This window comes from Python bivittatus, unplaced genomic scaffold (assembly GCF_059951505.1).
Source record: "Python bivittatus isolate LINGU-HERP-01145 unplaced genomic scaffold, Pbiv_v1 ctg000870_np1212, whole genome shotgun sequence".
Classification (NCBI taxonomy): Eukaryota; Metazoa; Chordata; class Lepidosauria; order Squamata; family Pythonidae; genus Python; species Python bivittatus.
The window spans coordinates 34,311-58,446 of record NW_028277119.1 but is presented as its reverse complement, the minus strand read 5'-3'; the positions used below and the strand labels follow the sequence as shown (position 1 = coordinate 58,446).

At 39.9% G+C, this 24,136-nt stretch overlaps 1 protein-coding gene across 1 annotated transcript; it reads right to left on the bottom strand.

Annotated features, from left to right (window-relative positions):
* Positions 1-8,762: 8,762 nt before the first annotated feature.
* On the bottom strand, positions 8,763-23,898 carry LOC112543123 (lipase member M-like). The gene is made up of 9 exons (XM_088131089.1): positions 23,785-23,898; positions 22,355-22,472; positions 21,523-21,721; positions 20,826-20,935; positions 18,602-18,738; positions 14,027-14,176; positions 13,855-13,926; positions 10,160-10,225; positions 8,763-9,426 (listed from the first exon to the last, which is right to left on the bottom strand). The coding sequence occupies exons 1-9, from the start codon at positions 23,896-23,898 to the stop codon at positions 9,193-9,195; spliced, it is 1,200 nt and encodes a 399-aa protein (XP_087987215.1). The 3' UTR covers positions 8,763-9,192.
* Between the last annotated feature and the right edge of the window lie 238 nt (positions 23,899-24,136).

Below are 24,136 nucleotides of genomic sequence, written 5' to 3'. Positions count from 1 at the left end.
CATGAGAGATTTACAAATGCAATGTCCATATCTTGTTTTCCAAAGAAATCCAGCCAGAAAATATATACTATCTGGTGTTTATTGATAAAAAATGCAAAACTCCATAAAATACAAGTTTCATACAAAATATAGGAAAAAACACTTCTTCTCATGTATTTTAGCATCCAAGACTTATCTACTACACAAGCTTAACAAAGCCTCTAGCAAAAAACTCTCAGAGAAGAGGTACACTACTTGGTTATTAGTTACAACTACATAACCTATAAAAACTGACTACATGGTGGCTAAAACTCTACTGAGAGGCTGGACATATAATCCTCCCGTTATATTGCCAATATGTACCCCCACTGAGTAACTAGCATAAACACGCCAATAGGTGGCAGTAAATAGCAGTATACGTGCAAACACATAAGTCACACGATTTCTCTAGACTAAACAGTGTTGTGAAGATAACGAGATGAACTTCTTCCCATGAGAAACTCCTAACACATTCACAGTTTATTACATTCTAGTGTTTCTGTAGCATCTGTTCGAAGTCTCTATGGAACAACCAAGTACTATATGGAAGAGCAGAGACGTTCTCTTCAACCCAACTCCTTAAATAAATGATGGATTCCATTTTCCAATAACATTGTAAGAGTTTGTTTTTTTCATGGCTCTCTTAATGGAGAGTCCAATGAGATTCAGTGTGTAACAGAATCCTTAAAAGTATGAAAGCAATACAATAGCAACTATTAGGAAAAGAACTTAGCAAAGAGCATCCTGCACAGTCAGCAATGAGGAAAGGAATCATGGCCAAATACTTGATTTGTGATCATCATCGTATAGTGAGTTGCAAAATATGGTGCCACCTTTTTGGTGATGCTAGCAATCTAGTTGGTTAATAAGACTATGCTATAAAATACATTTTATCATGCTGAGTAACTGGCTTAATCCAATTTCCATTTCAGTGGCTAGGATCAGAATAGAATATGCAAAACAAATATATAAAGGAAGAGTGTGCGGGTCAAAAGGAAGGGGAAGCTTGAGAAAATTGTAGCTGAATGGACTTAATAAGCTCCTGAAAAAGCAGTAAGACGTTTCAACAGCAAAAGGCCATTGTCAACCCTTCAGGTAGATCAGACTAGGAAACCGATGCCAGGTAGGTCAGTACCACTTTTATTATAGAGCTATAATGACAGAATCTTACAAGTCTGTACGCTCACAAAAATGCAATTAGCAATTTGGTGCACAACTTAGAAAAGTTGTGAATAACGTATGGAAATCCATTCTTATTTTATTTCTTAGATTTATGTTATATGATCCAAGGTGGCATACACAATGCTCCCTACTCTTATTTTCCCCACCACAACAACCCTGTGAGGAGCTTTGAGCTGAGAGGGAATGGCTGATCCAAAGTCACCCAGCTGGCTTCTGTGCCTAAGGGAAGACTCAGATTCACGGTCTCCTGGTTTCCAGTCCAGTGTCTCAACCACTACACCCAACAATCTGGAAAAACCAATGACAGCCTAGAATAGTACAGTGGTACCTCGGTTCACGAACTTAATTCGTTCCGTGACTCTGGTCGTGAACCGAATCAAATTTTCCCATAAGGTTCAATGTAAATACGGTTAATCCGTTCTGACCCCTCCAAATTTGGTCGCGACCCGATTTTTGATCGCGTCCCGAATCAAATTTCCCCATAAGGTTCAATGTAATTACGGTTAATCCGTTCTGAACCGTATGTTTTTTTTTTTTTAACCGCAAAAATATGACACAAAGTACAGTACGAAGAGAGAGAAAGCTAACCTTGCTCAACGCGACTTCTGGTGTGGAGGACAGGAAGGCGGGTGGGGAGGCGGTTACTGCTTGGAGGGAGAGTCCCCCTCCCTACAGGAAGCCACGACCACGTGTCACGGGAGGGAAAATGGCCGCGGATCCTGTTCGTCACCCGATCCGGCGTTCGTGAACGGAGGCAAAATTTTGCGAACGGAGCTGTTCGTGAACCGAATTGTTCGTGAACAGAAGCGTTCGTGAACTGAGGTACCACTATATTTCAGATTTCTGCAACATTCAGTGAGCAGCAGTGGCTAAAATGATGCCTCGCTGCCAAATAGATTCCACTTATTTATTTAAAACATTTACATGGCCGCCCAGCTCAACCAAGTTGACTCTGGGCAGCTTACGAAAAGAAAATGCTTCAAAACCTAACAGAAAGAATACAAAACCTCAATACATACACCAACAAACACTAATGAAACAATTAAAGCAACAAAATGGTGATCCGTGCATACCTTATCTAATAAAAAATACTCCATAAAAAGGCCTCCGGACAAAGTATTTTGACAACTAAGGAGAAAAGCCCTCTTTCAAGTAACTGAGAGCTGAGCTGTTTAGCATTTTATAGTTTACACCAGTGCTTAGCACTGGGCCAATAAACAAAACGTCAGTCCGTGCAGATGGAAAAGCCCTGACATACTATGATGGCATCCGCTGTGCAAATCTTTAACAAGGTGATTTGATTTGATGAAGATTCACTTGTACCAACCGCTGAAGAAATTTGTGAAGTGAAGCCAGGAATCCTTTCAACGTAACAAAACCAGATGGCTGTGAAGCACTTTGTAGATTAGTGGATTTTTCTGCTGCTTCTGGGGTTGTTGGAGACAGTGTCAATGTCAACTGAAGAGCCACATTCAGCTAGCTGTGTATTGCAGGTTCTATCCTGTAAGGTTTGCCCCGTTCGACAGAGAAACTCCCGTGACACGTGTGGTTCACAAAAGAGGTTTACTCATGCGTAACGTAGCAGTCACAAGCAAAGCCAGGACTGGCTTGGTACAATTGCATCACTCGTTATATTCCCCCCTTCCCGCGCTTTTTTCCGCCCCGCGATCGCGTTACCGCTGCGGATTATCGGCCCCCCAATAATCCCTCTTGATTGTCCATGATGGCAGGTTCGGTCAGGGTCCATTGTCCTTGATTGGCAGTCCCCTCCGGCTTGGGTTGGCCCCCCCCGTTACGTGCAAGCCCGCGGGTTCTGTGCTGCGCGGCGATCTTGTTTCGCTGCCTGCGTCCCGTTCATTGTTGGCTCGTGCCGTTATCAGTGTAGAGTTGAAACTTCCGCTGCGGTTTTCCTGTTTGGCTGGGTGCAGGTGGCCCATTAATTAGCGGCGCTTTCAGTTCCTCTTTCCCTCGCTAGCTGCCGCCGGTGGAGTTCGCGTGGTCTGGCTGCGAGCTTCCCCGAAGCCCCGTGCTGACCGAACCTGACACTATCCTGCATGAGTGCCTTGTAGATTTTATTTATTTATTCTATTTATTGTATTTTATTCTTTTTTAAATTAATTTTATTGAAAAATTGTTTACAGAATAAAAACAATGCACATTTAAAAGAAAAGTGATAAGTTAATGAGAAAGGAAAGAAAAGAGACAGAAAAAAAGAAGAAAAAGAATATAAAGGAGCAGCTTCCAATCTTCTTTACAGCAGTTATAAATGCATTTATATTTTATCCCCTCTCTCTCTCTCTCTCTCTCTCTCTCTCTCTCTCTCTCTGTTTGCATTGTGGCTCCCTTCTTTCCATATTCTATCTTTTCTCATCATTAAACCCAGAAATTTATTTCTATTTATATATCAAATTTGTCACTGCCCGTCTTGTTGAAATGATAAATCACAATTTCATTTTTTTCTGTTTTCAGTAAAAAGTCCAAAAAGGGTTTCCAGGGCACTAGCAAATGTAGTTATTGTTTTTTCTCTAATCAAACAAGTCAGTTTTGCCATCTCCGCAAATTCTGTCATCTTCACTAACCATTCCTCCATTGTGGGTATTTCAGTCTTTCTGTCTTTGTGCATATAATAATCTCGCTGCAATTACCACGTACAAAAACAAGCTTCCATAAGTCTTTTCTAATTGCCTGTCCATTAGACCCAGCAAGAAAAGTTCGGGTTTTAGTTTAATATCAATCTTTAAAATTCTTTGTATTGCTATATGTATTTGAATTTGTATGGGCTCTTCTGAAGACGTCGGTTCATGAATAGACATTGGCATGGACTGCAGGTTTGACAACAGGCTCATTGGCTTGACATCTGGCCTTACTCTGCTCTAGATGCCCACCAGTCTGTGTCAGCCTTTTGAGGTAGTCCAGACAAGAAGCACCCCTAGGAGTACTAACTCTATTGTAAGATTACATTAATAGAATATTACAAGTCTGAAAGTACATCTTCTCCCCCCCCCACCTTTACAGTCCAAGAAACTAGGGAGAGTCCCTTCTGAGACATTTACCCGCCCCCCCCCCCCATTCCTTATGCAGGCTTAGATGCCTCTTATCTGACCATTACCTAGTCTGAAGCTCTTTCTCCTGTCTCCTAAAATCATTCCCATATACTATTACAGTCCAAAAGGGAAACTGTGTTAATTCTTAGGAGGAATCTGGTTTACTTGAAGGGCTGACAGTGCCTTAGGACTGGAAAGAGGTCCTAGATTAGACCCGGTATTATCTGCTACTTCTAGCTGCTCCACAGGTTCTGCAATCAAATCAGCCCCAGGTGTCTCCCTGATGCTCCCTGAGTCAGGCTGCTGTTCCACAGGGTCCTCTGAAGTGACCTCCTCCTCTTCAGATGCCTCAGAGTCAGAGCTGGCCCTGATAGAGCCAGCCTAGCTGATAGTATGTCTGCATGTACTGTATGTATGTATGTATGTATGTATGTATGTATGTATGTATGTATTTGTTCGCTCATTCATTCAATTTGTATAACTGCCTATTTCATATATGTGACTCTGGGTAGCTCACAACAGCTAAAACAACAAGAAGAACAATAAAAATGTAAATAAAAAACATTTACAAACATACAGCCATACTAAAACCACATTGACGCCTAATTAAAACACAAAACATAATCATAATCAGTGGATAACTACTATCAGTACATCAGATTCAGTGCAATCATTGGAGAGGCTTAAATCACTACCACCAGACCCCCAAGTGCAGTGGCCCAGCATCTTCAGAACCTTCCTAAAAACTAGAAGGGTTGGGCCAATCTAAGCTCCAGGGGAATGATGTTCCAAAGGGTGGGCACCAAGGCAGAAAAGTCTCTCTTCCTGGGTCTCATCAGATGACATTCCTTTGTAGCATGCATCTCCTGCCATTTGATGAGATGGAGCATGGGGCCAGGTTGTATCAGGAGGAATCTCACATAGTGCATCTAGAAACCTTTCTCCTAGGCATGTTCTCTATTCCACCACCCTCTCAGCCATGCAAACTGATGTGCCCTGCAAGCTTCCTCTCGTTTCACTCAGGCCCATTCTACCAATAGACCCCTGTCCCAAAATAATTGGAGTGACAGCTTACTGCCACAAACTACTTCCTTGCTGGGGGGGGGGCTCACTCAGGCACTTTGAAAGATGGCTAAGGCTTCCATCCCAGACACTCACCCAAGACTGCCCCCCACATGCTTTAAGGATCAAAAAGGGTGATTGTTTTTCCCAACAACTGGTGATGCTGATTGGGAGGAGAAACAAAACGAAGAAGATTCTCCAATCACTGCTCCAAAATAGTCCTGCAGTAAAACTGTACGGCAGGACCACATGCGAGTCTTGTTAGATCAGAGTTTGGTCATTGAGGCAACACAGATTGTGCTGACATGCTTTCCACCAACTCAGGGACTGGAAGGAGGCACATGAGTGTGGCCATGGGGAAGAGGCTGCAGCGAAGTTGGTTCTAAGCTTTTAGAAGGAGGAAGAGAAAAGAGACTCCTTTTTGTTTCTTTTTTCTTTGGCTGAAGCAGGTATAAATGTTAATACTGAATTGGTTGGTCCCAGATGTTTATTACTGCTGTTAAGGTAATGGTCCTTGATTGCTTTCTCATGCTTTGCTTTCTTTTAAGTAAGGACAGGCTAGTGGTCTTTGGCCCTCCAGATCTGCTACATTTAATGCTGCAGTGCAATCATAGTTTAGTCAAGTATATATTGCTTTGAGGAAGGCAAAAAAATGCACCTTTGGGAAATGGGAAGCCATTGCTTACCTTAGGCCAAGACTTCAGGTTTCCTCCTCTTTGAATAGGGAGCCATGGCTATGTCTTCCTGCCAGCCCATCTCACCATCTCTGACTCCAATAATGTGCTATGGCAGCTCACTGGTCCAATAAACCAGTGTGTGTCATTAAAAGTGGTTCTGCACCAGATAATCACCTCTGCAACCTTTGTCATCTGCCAATTAGCTGCCTGCTAAAGCTCACCAGTTCCACCTCCTGGACCACTCTTAATAGAATGATGGTTTTGGTTCCTGTTCCAGTGTCTGCTTCTGCCCACTCTCCTGCCTCTCCCACACAGCACAGCCTTCCAGCTCTGCTCAGTTGGTGTTTTCGTTTTATCTTTGTCTTTCTCTGCTAACCCTGATACATTCTCAACCCTGAGCAGACCTTTCTGTCTGTTGCTGGCTCTGCCCCTCCATCACTGGCCTCAGCTGCCTTGCTTGCTCTTCAGTCAGCATAACCTCCCAGACTGCTCTTCATTGCCAAAGGCTGCTAGACCATTAGAAAATCTGGAACCAATTTGCAATGAGGTTCCTAAGGGACAGGATGCTCTTCGTAGACCAACCCTTTCAATCACTAACAGAATATTGCCTTCAAACCAAACCCAGGGGAAATTAGTTTATAGAATGTTGAGACTTCTCTAGGTGCCTTTCTGGGCTGTTTCCACTGTTGTATGCTCCAAGCTGAAAGAAAACCTCACCTGGTAGCCAAGAAAGCAAGTGATCGGAGGGTGGATATCTTTGAAATCTTGGTTTTGGAAATCCTAGGAGGTAGCTTGTCCCAGGAGACTCTGCAAATCTACCTGCCTGCCCATACAAACCATTGGTCTCAAGGAGATTAACCCATATTGTGCTCAAATAAATTTAAATCTCACTAAGTGAATGGCCAAGCATATACCCCTCACAACAGGGGATAGGCCATTATCTGCAAATGAGAGAATTGCTTTCTGCAAATGCTTTGGTTTATTGATTAGGTGACCAGGACCTGTCTCTCCAGATACATATTGGTAAGCAAGGACAACATTCCTTTGGACTTCATTTACTTTCTCATCTTTCAGCCTTATTGTGGTCAGGTGAAAGTTAGCACTCATATCTTATTTTTACATTTTGTGTGATTGGAGTAAGTTTAAATCTCTCAGTAGTCAATTATAGGTGTGAGGCTGTTACAGGCACAAGCATTTAAGAATGATGTGTGTGTGTCAAATGCTGTCAATACCACTTTCTTTGTGCCAGCCTCTTTCTCTGTGCTCTGCTACCTCTGTGGCATTGTATCTCACTGCCACTACCTGCTCCTGCTTCTTCTGCTAATTTGTTAACCCCAAAAACTGACCACAAACCCTGACACAACCTTCAGAAAAGGTCAAGCTTTGTCAACCTCTTTGTTCTCCTGAACAAACATGGAGAGAAAACTTGGAAATGCTGCTTGCTGGTTTTTAAAAATTATGATCCATTGTTGCTTGGCATTATGGGATGTGCTAGAGAGATAAGAAAAGAGAACAGTCTTTGGCCTGGGAGCAAATATTGAAGTAATAACTGGCTGAGGGAAGCTGAAATTTGGCCCTGCAGGAAAAGGAGGGTAAGCTGGTGGCTGGCCTCCCACCCTTTCAGGTTGTAGTCTACCCAAGGAAGTCCAGAAGGTAGGAATGCTGGAACCACTGCTTTTTAATGCCAGATCAATTTGCTGGTAAAAGATCTGTTATTCAGGATTCTTGTATGCTGCCTCTGAGTATACCCAGTGGCATCCATGTGAGAAGGGGAGTTTAAAAAGTCAAGATGGCAGGGACTTCTGGGGAAGAAATGGCAAACTGAAGACGGCTCTGTGAAAAGTGGAGCCAACAACCATGCCGGAATGAAAAGCCAACAAGTAAACCAGCTCTTTGATAATTCCTCTCCAGACGAGGAGAAGACTTAAGCTGACCCACAAGTGCTCCAGATATCTGCTTCTCACTAAGAGACTGCAAGACAGTGGTCTCCAGCTGCTTTATACTTCTGGGAGACAAAGGAATAGCCGTCTTGCTCAAACTGTGGTCAGTTTCTTTAAAAGGGCACTGGGTTCGCGTACTTCCTTTCCTAATCACTTTTCAAAAATTGCTTGTTAACTGCTTTTTAGCTATTAGGAACCTTTGGACTGACAAGTCTGAAAACACCAGGTGAGTTTCCTTCAATCCTTAGCAAAAGAAGTTTTAAATACAAGTTGAAAGACTTAATTTTTTTTTTCTGGAATGAACAGCAAAAGAGTGATTAAAACTTTGATTTTATAAAGTTACAAGTGGACTAAGCATCCAGATAAATTTGAAATAAGATTTTGGAATTAATTATAAAGAATACTTCCCATAGAAAAATGCTTTTGTTTTGAATTATTTGAAAAAAAAAAAACTTGATAGGTTGAGATTTTGGAGGTTGAACACTAGAAGGAACCAGAAGGAATTAAAGATTACAATTAAAGGAGAAGAACACTCAAACTTGACTTACTAATACAGAATGAAGCAAAATATTATAACATTGGACATATTGGATACTTTTGAACAACAGACCCAGAAGTTAATTTAAAGAGTGTCTGCCTCTATAGAAAGACTGTGTTTAAAAGATGCTATGGAAGAGGAACAAGTTTTACTTGACATGATTGAAACTGATTTGAAAAATTTAAATAACAGGCTTTTTTCAGTTTGTATCAGTTTTTATTGTTGTAGATTGTAATCTTTAATAAAATTATTATTTTAAAAAATCAAAGTGGTTATAGCAACACGATCAACCCCACCCCTTTGTACATGTATGCAAGGCCAACACACATATAATGGGGGCAAAACATAGATCATATTGCCATGGCTACCATTTTGAGTTGTTGTTTTTTTAACGCCTCCTCCCCAATGCTGCTTTTTACAACTGAATCTAGGGGGAAAGAGGAGTCTGTTGAATCCTGAGAATCTTGGTTCAGCTCTAATAATTTGGTATCATCTTTCTCATCTTTCTCATATTACTCAACACTTTGCCATATGAGTCTTCCCAATGTTTAGAATCCCCTAGTTGCATTGTCTCAGCGCATGTAAATTGACTTTGATATGAAAGGTATCCTTTTAAAAATCACCAAATAAAAGAATTAGATACTTTTGCGTTAATGGTAGCATACATTTTTTCTCTTAAAGAAACATTCTGGAATGCCGTTTTGCTGCTGACTCACTAGATGATCCCCATCTTATGGGAAATTCTGAATTATCTCAACAAGTTCGTCATATAATTCTTGACACGCATTAAGCCCAAAGACAAAATCATAATGCATCCAGTGAGGAATTACTCTGTAGTGGAGTAGGTTCCTAAGAAGAGGGAGCAAAAGTTCAGTATCCTCTTGTGTTGACATGATATCTTCTCCACCACTCCAAATGATGGTTGGGGTATACATGCGTCTTATGTCATATAAGGGAGGGGTCGTCTAAAGAGAAGAAAACAAAAACGTAAAAACTCATAATTACAACCACTAAGTTTTACAATTATTATAATATTGCTCTATAATATCTAGTGGTTTGAATCATTCAGCTTTGCTACTTCCCAGGCTCTAGGATAGCTGTAAGGATGTTCTTAGGATAGGATAGTGCCCTTTTGTTGCCATCTCACCCTCCATGACTACCACTGTTCCCATATCATAACAGATCTTTTACTTTGGAGCAATCTACCTATGTGCCCTTCTCCCCCCCCCCCATTCTCCCATAACCTCATAAAAATCCAAAAAATACCTATTTAAACAATTGGCAGAGTAAGCTTTATGCATCATCTCTAATTCTCTTAATCCAGTTTCTGCTAATGGACCCTAAAATAACTTTTCCTTGTAGTTTAAGAAAGATCTAATTTCTTGTGCCCTGGAGGGAACATCACTGGTCTGAATCCAGTGTGAAAGAACTACTACACAGCTATTCATTCTTTTCTGAATTTCCTGGCAGCTATGCCTGCGTAGATATAACTTGTGCTTGGTAGCCCAGCACTTCATTGACACAAAGATGGACAGTGCTGCCTTTAATCAAAATAAAACCCAGATAAATCTAGGATGACATGTTAAACATAATGGTAACATGTTAAAAATGACAACAAATAATAACTTTGTAGCAGCTTTATCTTCATCCTTATTTATCTGCAATATTTCTTTCATTAAAAAAAAAAGCTTTGTCTACCTGATTGTATTTCTCCATATTCTTAGAACCGTAGTCGAATTCTTTAAACTGCCCACTTTCATACACCTGAAAAGAGCAAGAGAAAAGAACCTAAAGCCACTTTTGCAAATTCTTTTTCTTTTATATTTTAAAATTTTAATTTTAATGCAATTTTCTAAAGCTTCCCATTAAAATAATCTATCTATATAATTCTTTAGAAGAAGCTAGAATAAAGGCACACAGAATAGAAAAAATCATTCCGGAACAGAACAAACTTCCCTAACCTTTTTTTTTTTTTTGATAGATTGGAATTATAAGTCCCCTAATAACCAGCCAACATGGCTAAAGTCTGCTTTCCCAAAGCTTCTGAAACTGGTCATAAGTTAAGAGTGTTGCGGCCATTTTTAGCTTTGTATCTGCAAATAATTGTCTAGCAGAGCTGGACAGTGGACTGACAGGGCTCCAGCTATGTTCAGTCCATTCATATTACTCCATCTCCATCTATTGAGTGCAAGCAATACTTCATGTGGTACTCAACACCTCATTCACAACCTTGCCCTTCAAGAATGTTGGGAGGCCTTCTGTGCTCAAGTGGCCAGGGATCGTGACCACAAAAGCAGATGGACAGTGCCTCCTTTCTCTCCTAAACCACCATCATCCAGCCTGGTCAGGAAAAGTCATCAGAAAAGGGCAGTTAAGGAGGTGATTGGGAAAGCAAGTCAGGCTGCCTGGCATCAGTGGCTGGCTGGGAGCTTTGCTTGTGTCTCCTGTTGGCTGGCTGCAGATGTCCGGTAAGAATAGGGGACAAGAAAGAGAGAAAGCAGTTGCTATTGTCAACACTAATGCTGCTGTATTCTGTTTCTTTAGCTTGCAGGAGCTATGGCTGCTACTAACAGCCTGGTTGTCCAAGACACACAGAAGCACTGGTGGCAGTTTCCCTACTCATCACAAGGGGAGGAGCATAGTGAAGCCATAATGATGCAGCCACGACTGAAACATTACCCCAGTCCTAGGTTGGCAGCCACACTTTTCAACATAAAAGAGGAACAAGTTGCCCAGTCTGTGTGCCTCTCTTTAATCCTCCTCTACTTCTTTCTAGGTGAGGGAAAACTGGGAGAAGAAGCTTAGAGTGCTGTGTTTAGTTTCCACACTCCACATATTTCACACTTGGATTTTGGTGGAACAAAGGCATCTTCAAAAGATGGGGAAAAAAGAACTAACAGAGGAGGTATCTCATGGCACTATCCAAAACAGCCTTTCCTCAACCTGGGCTTATGAAAGGTGGCCAAGGGACCATGTTAATAAAAAACATGGGAGTGGATGGTCAGATGTGCAGGTTGTTCCTGCAAGGTGAAAGCTGGGAAGAGCCTCTTGGGGCCACAACTGGAATGAAGGAGGCAGAAGGAGTGGGCTGCAAGAACTGTGGCTGGGGGACCTGGCAAAAGGAGGATGGAGAAATCCTGAGCTCATACTACTTTTGCTTCCAAGTAAAAGGCTTGGAAGCTTAACCCCAGACATTTGGGCAGGGTGAGGGTAGGGAGAGGCAAGAAAAAAATATGTCTTCTTTGGAAATTGAAGCTTGCCTTTCAAAAAACAGTTTATTGGCAACCAAAGACCTTGTGGCCCAATTACAGTGTTAAGGTGGTCCACTAATGGACCACCTAATGGGTCCATGGGTTTTCATAGGGCCTCAGGATACTTTCTCAGAAATCTTGTAAGCAGTTCTGCCATGTGTTTTGCCAGTCTCTGGAATATGGAGATGGTGAATGCACCTGATGAGATCACCCCCAAGCAGTCTCCTTCACAGATCCCAGAAAGCTCTTTAGAATACTGAGATGAAGCAAGTGAAGAGACACCTAGAGCAAAGACGCTGGAAACTAAATTAAAATCATCATGATTGTCTATTTTTGGTCATACCCTTATTGTGAAGCTCTTGTATTTCTCCACATATTCCATGTAGGACTCACATTCAGCAACTCTATTCAAGGTTACCCAATACCTTGAGAAAAATAGGAGTGAAGATCCTCAGCAGGCTGCTGTATCATGTCTGTTAATTTGATCCATCTGCCATCTGGCTCATTCAAGCAGCTGGGAGGGGTGTATACAGGTAGATTTGGGAGGTGATTAATGCTTCATTTAAGGGAGAGGTGATGCCAACTGTCTTGAAGAATGGAATGGTATACCCCCATCTGAAGAAGCTATCTTTTAATCCAGCAACTGTAGACACCTATCAGCCAATTTCCAACCTTCCCTTTTGGGGAAGTTGTTGGAGTTAGGGATAGGGGGGATCCGTACCTTTTGCAGTCAGGATTTTGCTCTGGATGTAGGGTGGATACCACATTGGTTATCTTAATAGATTACCTTTATCAAGGCTTAAATGGAGTGAGTTGTGGTCCTTGTAGAGCCCTTGGTGGCCTTCAGTGTTACTGTCATGGTATACTGTGAGATCACCTGCAAGGGTAGAACTTGGAGGCACTGCTTTCTTTCTAAAGCAATTTCATTGGTAGAGAAAAGCAGTCACACCCATGTTTGCCCCAGTGTGGAGTTCCATTGGACTATGTTCTCTCTCTCATGTTATTTATATCTCCATGAAGCCACTGGTATTGGCCATTGCCAGTTTGGGATATGATATCTTCAATATGCTGGTGATATTCAGTTGTGCATTACCAGGCCAAACTAGGGAACCATCAACATCCTGGCCCAGTGAGTAGAGATTGGAAGAGCTTGGATGTGTCAAAACAAGCATCTGTTCTTTGTTGGTGATTGATTGGCTTGATCCCAGCTCCAGCCCTGGATATGAGACAGAGTCATATTTCCCCATAGGACTAAGTCCATTCCTAGCTTGTGAGTTCTTGCTAGAATAGTAAGCAAATTTGTCTGCTGTGCCAGTTACAACCTTTGATCAACTGGAATGTCCTGGAAATAATGACTCACCTCCTTGTAACCTAACAAACAGACTACAGAACACATTTTGCCTTTGAAGATGATTCAGAAGTTTCAACTGATCCAGAGCATCACTACAACTCTTCTATCTCATGTGCTTGGAGCTTTTGGCAATTTGATGCTTGACAGAAGGATTATCTCTCCCAATACATTACAATCTAACACAACACTGTATTTCATTGCATAATTGTCAGTGACCCAATTTGTCTGCTTACTAGAGATAACAGAATTAGCAGGGTAACGCCTGTGCTAATTGCCAAATGATTTGTTTCCAGATCCAAATTCATGTGATCCTGGGAGAAGAAGTGTTCCTACTCAATGGACAACAGTGGAGGTATGAGCACATGTTTTCTGCTTCTTTATTTCTAGAAACAAGGAAGATTAAGGAAGCCCTGCCCTTCAAAATACCCTGATCCCTGAAATAAGGATCATTTGGATGCTTGTGGGTTCTTGGGCAGCCCCAGCAGTTAGATTAGATTTGCCGATAGAATTAATTGTTGTTGTTTCTCCTGTAAACTCTCCTAGTCCTTTTGGGAATGTGGGTTCTATAAACAATGGTATAAATAACAAATACAAATGAATAAATAAATAAATATTCAGGAAGGTTGATGGGGAGAATGAAGCAGAATTAGATTTTCAGTTAATGGGAAATTGATACTTAAATTTTACCTGAAAAAAAACATTTATTATGAAAACAGAGATCAAAGAGGGCATTTGCTATCCCAGGGCAGTAAAATTCACAGTTTTAGTGAGTAACATTTCAGAATTTTTACCTGCTTCCAATGTAAGAGAGTTTTTGTCGATGTACATCCAAGTAAATGTGATACAAAGACATCCAGGCGACTCTGAGGAAGAATATTTTAAAAACACATTTTCATTTAATTGGTACATTTATGACACTCTCTGATATAAGCTAGCTTGTTTTAAAACACACAATAAACATACCATATTTATATTGTTTTCATTCATTCCACCAGCAGAGAATGCAATATTGAAGCAAGTTTTTCTCCATAAATCCATGTCACAAAACTTAGTAGCCAGTATTCTTGTTATATTATTAGGCAGGATACAAATTTCTTTTCTGCCTAATATAGCCTGTAAATATAACAATCCAAATCAATTTTCAATGCATTTGAACTTGCTCTGTCCTTTCCAAGTTGCATATTGTCAAATTTGCTTTCAAAATGCTGTGCTAAAACTATGTCTTTGAAAGTTGAAATGGTCTAGCATTTCATCCTGAGCATAAGTGTCCTTTCTGCAGAAGACAGATTCATACACTTTACATACTCACAAAAGACATTGGGACAATTTGTTCATCAAGAGCAAAGAGCAAAGTTCTACCCCTGTCGTCATGAACTTGCCTGTTGAGGAGCTGGCTCTATATACATCCCAAAATAGCACCTTTTTCCCTCTCCCCAATCTGCCTTCTCCAGAAAACTACTAAAATGCTTCTTCCATCTTATGCTCTGTGAATGAGACTATAAAATCAGTAGCATCTGCACCAACCTACACTGAGAACAATACTATATGGTGACCCATGAATGGTAACATCATCATGCAAATGCCATCATTATGAATTTGCATCCTGATGTTTGTTGCAAGTATATAAGTAGTGCTTGTGTGATGATGTCCTCCTACATGTTTCATCCATTCCATACACACCCCTCCCTGCATTTGCTTTCCCTGAAGGTGCCCTGCCTGAAATTGTGGAGCAGTTTCTTCCCAGCCTTACCTTTACCCAATCACATCCCATCTTTTGAGTAGGAAGGGCAACAGTGAGCATGCAAATGTGAACAATGGTGGGGGAAAGACCTGGCAGATTCTCTGACATTTTCCTGGGTGGTGAGTGATGAGTCATGGAGCTGGATCCTGAGGTCATATGGAGTACCAAACATCTCATCTCTGCCAGTGTTCAGGGATGGTGCTGGAAGTTGTAAGCCCCAGTCCACTGACGTTTCAGCTGTTGCCTTTGTGTAACATAGCAGCTAATAGGACAAACTTCTAAGATAGACCTGAAACACATGCGCACTAAAATAAGCTATGATGACTAAATAACAGATAATACAAGATATAAATACTTAAACTGTCCATAGAATCTAAGCAATATTTTCATGTATTCATTTGATTTATATCCTAAATTTCTACCCGTAAAAGGTTCTCATGCAACTAACAATAAATAAAATAAGTTAAAGAAACTTTCAATACACATCAATGAAATAAAAAGCATCCACCCTATTCAGCAATAAACTGTATTATCATAATTGTCGTCGTCATCATCATCATCATCATCTAGATTTATTATAGCCATCCAGAGTCTTTTGGGTGGGCAACTATAAAAAATCTAAATAATAATAATAATAATAACGACAACCAACTGAGGTACAGCATGGCTGCAGTTATAACTGAATACCTTGGATGCAAAATCAACAAACAAGAAAAAAAGCCAAACAATGCACCACCAAAATGGGAGATCAAGTTGGAAAAAGAAGATCAGCATGCTAAGATCAGATGCAAGCAAGCTAGAACAGATGAAAGAAAAGAAGCTGAAGAACAAAAAGACCAGAGAATAGATCAAGAAATATCACCTAGAAACAAGGAAGATTAAGAAAGCACTGGAAATAATAAAGCAGCAAATAACAGCTGTAGCCAAAAATAGCAGCAGATATGAAGCCCGAATTGCCCAATATAGGCAGAATCTCCAATGTCAGTTGAATCAGAAACATTTCTACCAGTCCATCAATGGAGAGACTGCACTGAACCAGTCAATACCTGACAAAGAAAAAACAGTGCAGTTCTGGGCACAGCTATCGGACAACCCAAAGAAATACAACAAGAATGCAGCTTGAATAAAGGGGGTAGATAAGAATAAAAAAGAAGCTGAAATGAAAGGATTTGTAATAACAGCAGAAATGGTGGAAAAAAGGGCAAGGAAGATCAAGAATTGGTCAGCACCAGTTGAAGATGAACTGCATGGTTCTTGGTTGAAACATCTAACTGCTCTGCACTCACTCATTGCCAAGCAGTTTAACAACATACTGCAAGGACGTAAAATTGAAGATTGGTTAACATCTGGCAAAACCTACCTGATAATGAAAGATCCAGCAAAAGGGGCAGCACCAGGCAACCACAGGCCAATTACCTGCTTGCCAACAATTTTCAAATTGCTAACTGCTGTGGTAGCTGATGCAGTCCAACAGCGCCTAGTCGAAAACAAGCTCTTTCTATCTGAGCAGAAAGCAAACCACCCAAATAGCAGAAGGACAAAAGATCAGCTCCTATTTGACAAGATGATTTTGGGAAAGGAGTAAGAGAAGGAAGAACAAATTGAATGTAGCTTGGATTGATTACAAAAAGGCATTCGATTCTCTGCAACATGACTGGATAATCAAGTGCCTAGAAAAAAGAGGAGTCAGTAGAAACATCAGAAGCTTTGTGCAAAGATCAGTAGCACAATGGAAGACATAGTTGCTGGTCAATGGCAATGGAATTAACATCAAGAGAGGAATCTTTCAAGGACACTCACTATCACCACTACCGTTTGTCATTGCATTGATTCCTCTGTCAACAATACTGAACAAGTCAGGCCATGGCGATCAAACATCAAAAACATCTGCCAGGCTATCCCACCTCCTTTACATGAACAATCTGAAGCTGTATAGAAAAACACCATCTGAAATGGAATCGCTGCTCAACACTGTCCAAATATACAGCCAAGATATTGCAATGGAGTTTGGACTGGACAAATGTGCCATCCTGACCATCAACAGGGGAAAAATAGTGAAAACTAAGGAATCAAGATGCCCAATGTAAATAACATCAAGAGTCTGGATGAAGAAGATCACTACAAATACCAGGGCATCCTTCAGGCTGACAACATCAAGCACACTGAAGTCAAGAAGAAGGTTAGTAGTGAATACATAAGGAGAGTGAAGAAGATCTTAAAGTCTAAACTTAGTGGAGGAAATACCATCAAGGCAATGAACACCTGGGAAATTCCAGTCATTAGATACCCAGCTGGAATAGTGGACTGGACTCAAGCTGAACTAAAAGCCCTGGATAGGAAGACCAGAAAAATAATGACAATGAATCATGCCCTTCATCCATGCAGCGATGTTGACAGAATCTACTTACCAAGGAGCATAGGTGGGTGTGGGATGTTACAAATACACCAGACAGCTGAAGAGGAAAAAAGGGCATTGGAAGAAAATCTGAAGGACAGTGAAGAAGAGGCACTGAAGCCAGTACATCATGAAGGCTTACTAAATACCAGAGAGACCAAGCTGGCCTATAAGAAAGACCAAATGAAGAATAGAAAAGAGACATGGCAAGGCAAAGTATTACATGGCCAGTACATAATAAAAAAAACTAGCAGGCAAAGCAGATAACAACAAAACCTGGCAATGGCTAAGAGTAGGAAAGTTGAAGAAAGAGACAGAGGGGCTAATTCTGGCTGCACAAGACCAAGCCTTAAGAACAAATGCAGATAAAGCCAGAATTGAGAAGACAGCAACAGACAGCAAATGCCATCTCTGCAAAGAAACTGAAGAAATAGTGGACCACCTAGTCAGCTGCTGCAAGAAGATCACACTGACTGACTACAGACAACAGCACGACAAAGTGGCAACAATGGTGCACTGGAATATCTGCAAGAAATACCACTGGCCTGCAACCAAGAACTGGTGGGACCACAAAACAGGCAAAGTAATAGAAAATGAAGAAGCTAAAGTGCTCTGGGACTTTAGAATTCAAATAGACAAGCACCTGCCACACAACACCTCAGACTTAACAATTGTTGAAAAGAAAGACAAAAAAGTCTGGATAATGAACATTGCAATACCTGGAGACGGCAGAATAGAAGAGAAAGAACTGGAGAAAATCACAAAATATAAAGACCTGCAAATAGAAGTAGAATGACTATGGCAAAAGAAAGCAAAGATAGTACCAATAGTAATAGGTGCCTTGGGGGCAATCCCAAAACATCTGGAGCACCACTTGAGGAGCATCAGCACTTACAAAATCACCATCAGTCAATTGCAAAAGGCAGCTTTACGTGGAACAACTTACATCCTGTGACAATACCTTTAACACCATCAGACAACAACGTCTGCCAAACCCAGGTCCTTGGGAAGGACCTGATAGGTAGATAAAAATGCCAAATCCAGTCTAAGCATCTGGCTGACTGTGCAACCAACCACCACCACCACCACCATCATCATCATCATCATCATCATCATCATCATCATCATCATCATCAAAAGGCTTTCCTAACTAAAATGCTCTCTCCTGTCAAGAGAAGGATAACAAAAATGTATCTAGCCTAGCTTCCCCTGGCAGGAGTTCTCAGCATATTTGTAAATATTTACAATATTGTAAACCTGTTGGGAAGAATCCAATACAAACTTTAGTGTGATTAATTCCTATTGAAAGCAATTCCATTTGACATGTGATTTGTCCTTGCCTTTTTAAGAAGGTATTAGCAATAACGAAACTAGCATATTTATTAAAGTAAGTAATACATACCCTTATAAAATCCTCATCCATACTGATTAGCTTCGTATACCAAGGTCTGATATGATTTATCAAATATATTGGACCAAATGCAAAAAAGATTTTTATTTTCTCAGCTAATGCTGGCATAGCTGAAAATGCAATGAATCCTAAGCATAAAGAAAATTAGTGATTAGTCAGAACCATTACTAGTCAGTCTATTTATGATAATTACACTATAATTGCTAAAGCAGTACACGTATAATATATCCATGCAACCTGCTGAAGATAGATCCCTGAATAAAAAAGTATCTTAAAGGAACTTCTATAACTATTTTGCAAAGGAATTCAAAATGTATTTTCACTGATTTCCTATCAATTTTTATTTTATTTTATTTTAATTTATGTTTTAATTAATTTTTTTTTCATTTTAAAAACATCTTAATTAATGTTTATTCTATTTTTACTGTAAGTCACCCAGAGTCACTTCACAGTGAGATGGGCAGTGACAAATCTTAAATATAAATAAATAAATAAATAAATAAATAGATACATACATACATACATACATACATACATATATACATACATACATACATACATACAAAATTTTGCCACCCACTTCCTTAATTACACATTGACTGTTTTCTTGTTATGTTCTTTTGGGTGGGGATTTTTTATATCCATCATATTTTATTTACACTTACTTTTAGAAGTAATTTATTATATTCTTACATGTTGTATTTGGATGACAAATTTGATTTTATCTATCCATTCCCCTTTTTCACATCCTACTCATTGATTCAATTATAATGGCATATTGTCACATTACACGTAGGAATTTTACCCAGTTATTGGGGATTTCCTTGTATAGGGAAGGTTCCATAACTGTATTCCAACTTCCATACTTTAAGGATACCCAGGATTGAATTAAAGGCTATTTATTTTAAATGCAAATTTAATGTGTGCTTGGCTTTGTTTCAGTGATAGCAAGCCCATTTGGAATGTCACATAGCACAATCTATCTGAGGATATGGGTCAGTAAAGACTGTGTATGTTTGGCTTACAGAAGGCCCCTTATCAAGTCCTAGCATTTACAAGCAGGAGTGGAACAGTCATTGCTGGTCAATACTAGCTAGAAGAATCAATAGCACGTCTTGGTTTAAGGCAGGCTTTTCTGTTTTATGCACTCAGTTCACTTCATTCACACTTTCCATTTTTTTTCCTCCAACAAATTGTTCAATTACAGTGGTACCTCAAGTTACGAACGCCCCTCCTTACAAAATTTTTTGAGATACGACCAGCTCCGGCCCCCAAAATTTACCTCGACTTGCGAACTCTGCCTCGAGTTACAAACCAGATCCACAACCATTTTCCCTGCTGCCACGCGGTCGCGGCTTCCTGTGGGCGAGATCGCGGTAGCAAGGAGACGTTCGGTGAGGCTTGTGTTTTGTGGCGTTTGGAAGGTGTTTGGTGTGCTTGTCAGCATGGCTCCAAAGAAAATGCAGAGCAGGCTTGACAAGAATAAGGCTTTGAAGAAAAAAGTGACGATCGAACTGAAGAAGGACATTATAGAAAAGCACGATCGTGGTATTCGTGTGACTAATCTGGCCTTGGAGTACAAGATGGCGAAGTTGACCATCTCGACTATTTTCATGTTTTTGTGGTTTAAAAATAAAATGCATATGTTTCAGAACTGTTTAACCATATGTATTTACATTGAACCTTATGGGGGAAATTTGCCTCGTAGTGCGACCAAATTCGGAGGGCGGATTAGCCATATTTACATTGAACCTTATGGGGAAATTTGCCTCGTAGTGCGACCAAATTCGGAGGGCGGAACGGATTAACCGTATTTACATTGAACCTTATGGGAAAATTTACCTCGAGTTGCGACCAACTCGAGTTGCAACCAGAGTCACGGAACGGATTAAGTTCATAACTAGAGGCACCACTGTACATCTTCATGGTAAGCGTGGTTAAGCAAGCCCTTCTCCTATGATTCTAAACAAAAAAGTGGAAAATGTAATCATAGATATGCTGTAAGAAATAATGTTTAGAAGCCTATAGCACTGACCAGTTTGCATTCCGCCAGCAATAACCACAGTTCTACACAGTGTTATCAATAAGATCCAATAACATGTTCTGGTACCAAGCCACAATGTTGTTACCTGCCTCATGATCTCATTGCATCATCTGCATGATGACATTATGATACTCGCTTCTTTCTTCACCCCTGCAGAAACCAAGAACATACCTATGGTGGATCCTTGGGAGTAGCCAATATAAAAAATTTGTTTCTGTCCAGTTTTAGCTAGGATAAAATGTATAATGGCTGGCAGATCTTCCATTGCCATTTCATGAAAACTGAAACAAAACAAAGTGGCAAACAAAGAACTGGATGATGAAATTTTTATCACTACAACAATATATGGTAGGCTACTCAACTTCTCTTTCCTGGCTATATTTCCTTTAATTGTGTGTATAACTGCTGGTTTGACTAGAACTATAGGAAGAGGAGATTTTGAAAATCATAATCTAATAGATATGTAAAAGAAAACAGTCACATATCCAGCTGGGGGAGGGATGTCTATGGAGTGGGGGAGTCATGGTGGTGGCCATGACTGGTGGTCATGACAAAGCCCTGCCTTCTTTTTATGTGCATTGTGACATGCTAAAAAGAAGACAGGGCTTTGATTACACAGTCACAGTTACCATCCTGACCTCTCCTCTTGATGCCCTTGATGAACATGGATGCTTCCCTACAAACAGACCCATGGCATACTCCAAGGCTTTGGGTTTTCCTTTTAACCCATAGACATGGCATGATGGCTCGATGCAAGCTCCAGCTTTTGAACTTCTGTCACATGGCATGCCCATATTAAGTGAAGTTTGCATTTCAAGGCATATTTTGTCACTTGCCCACCCCCCAGAACACCCATGTTTTAACCTACCTGAAATTCCAGAATTCTTCTTCATTCTGTGAAAAGTGCTGGTGTCTTTTACACCATCTGCTACCTCGGTTATTGGCCAACCAAACATCAAAGCCAGCATCTGCCAGAAAAAAGCCTAAACCACTTTGGGGTACATTAGCTACCCATATTCCACCATTCGTAAGAATTCCTGGCATCACTAACACAGAAGGTTTTGAAGCTGGGGGGTGGGGGGGAGGAAAGGAAAAAAAGATGGTCAAGAAAGCAAGACATTTCAAAAAGAAAAAAAGAAAAGTAATTCAGTCAAATTGCCTATGGGAGAAAAAAAACACAGTTTTATAATGAGGAATCTGGGCTCGTTACAACTGGACTATAAATATACAAACCATCATCACATTAGAAGCCAAAAGAACAGTAGAAACATTTGCTTTGACATAATGTTCAAATTATGTTCTTTCCTATTTCCCCTGCTAGTTGTTCATTTCAATGAAATGACTAACATGTAGCTTAGATGTCAAGGCAGTCCTGAGATTCCTTGATTGATATCTAGACCTGGAATGATCCCAAAACATTCCTATCACATCATACAATGTCATGGAAAATGAAATAAATTTGGTGCTGTGTGTGTTTTGTTTTCTGTTGTCAATTGTTTTCTGTGTCATTTCTGTTTCCCAGATCCATGAACAAATAAAAGTAAATTATTTCAAATGATTGATCCCTTTAAATGAAAGGGTCCTCCCACTGCTGAATGTCTACAGAGGATAATAATATAAATAGGATATTTCATAAGAGCAAATCAGTATTAATAAACTTTTCTTTTGTGAACTTTAAATGCAAAAATTTTAAAAAACACCTGTTTTCTCCAAGGTCTTCTTTCCATAAAGAATTCTGTTGATAGTAAGAAAATAACCATCATTTGTCAGGATTTCATATTCCTCATTAGGATAGCCGTGATATTGTAAGATCTCGCTCTGCAAACAGATATAAAAAAGATGCTTCAATCAAAAACTTGCCTTAAATCTCCAGCATGTTGGAGATTTACCTTTACAGAGATGAGTGTTATTAAGGCAACACTACATTCTTAACCATGGGAGAAATCCTATAGTTCCCCCAACACACACACACACAATGGTTTAAATGTTTTGATCAATCTTGTTTATCTTTTAAACACAGATTGACCCTTACAAATCATAATCTTACCTAAGCTAATATAGAAGCATGAACTTCAGGTTATTAGGGTTATAGTCTAGTGAGCCATCTAGACTTGCCTGTGAAGTTGATAGGAACTTTTAACTTGTCCTTCAGCTGATAGGTGTCTTTAAAAATATTAATAACAGCAATGTCACTAAATATTATAATAAGTCAGTTCCCAAAGTTCTTTGGGGTATTCCTAAAAAAAGGTTCTACAAGGTATGGTCAGAGAAGTCAAGATGGCACCCACAATGGTGCAATCAGTGGTTGCACCATTGCAAGATTAATGTCAGGTGTACCAGGTAGATCAAAAATCTCTGAACTCAAAAGAACATTCCAACCCCAAAGCCGTATTCTAACGGATGCCAATGGACAAATAGTAATCAATTCAAAGGGGATCAAAGAAAAATGGAAGGAGTACACTGACATACTATACAGTAGAGATATCAACATCCAAGATACCTTACAAGAAATTCCATGCTAACAAGAAACTCTAGTGCTAGAAGAGAAAGTTACATCAGCACTCTGATCATTACCAAATCAGATGGCTGATGGAATACCTGATGGGATTCCCACAAAAATATGGCAAGCAACAGAAGAAGAATCAGTAAAGGTTCTAAGTTATGCCAGCAAATCTGGAGAATGACACAGTGGCCAAGAGATTGGAAGAAGTCAATCTACATTCCAATACCAAAGAAAGGAGACTTAACAGAGTGTGCAAACTATTGTACTATTTCACACACTAGCAAAATAATGCGTAGGATCATCCAGTGCAGATTAGAGCCCTACATGGAAAAAGAGATGCCAGATATTCAATCTGGCTTTTAAAAAAGCCAAGGAACATGAGACATTGTTGCTGATACATGCTGGATAATTGAGAAAGCCAAAGAATACCAAAAAGAAGTCAATATGTGTTTCATTGGTTATAGAAAGGTCTCTGACTGTGTCAATCACATCAAGCTATGGAATGTGCTTAGAAAAAAGGGAATCCCAGAGCATTTCATTGTACTCATCTTGATTCAGAAACCAAGTGGTTCTCACCCATAGTGTATTAAGTATTGTACTTAAGTATAGTAACGACATTAAACTTACAACATTCATGAACGTTTCAGGATCCACTTCTCTCTTTTTTCTTGACAAGTGTTTGGAATCATTAAATCCCAGAACCAAAAGAGATATCATAAGAAACAAAAACATCTTAAGCATCTGTAAAATAGCAATGTAATTAATAGTATTATTGCAGTTTTTCAAGGCTGCTTTTAAGTGGTTGAGATAAGATGCTGAAACTGATGTATGTTTTTGAAGTTAACAGAAGTCTCACAATAATAAGCGAGTTCCTTATGTTACTATGCAACCTTGAAGGTTTGTATCATCTCCCACATTTGTTCTGTTTCCTACATATACCTTTATACCTTTATACATATACACACATAGGTACATTTCT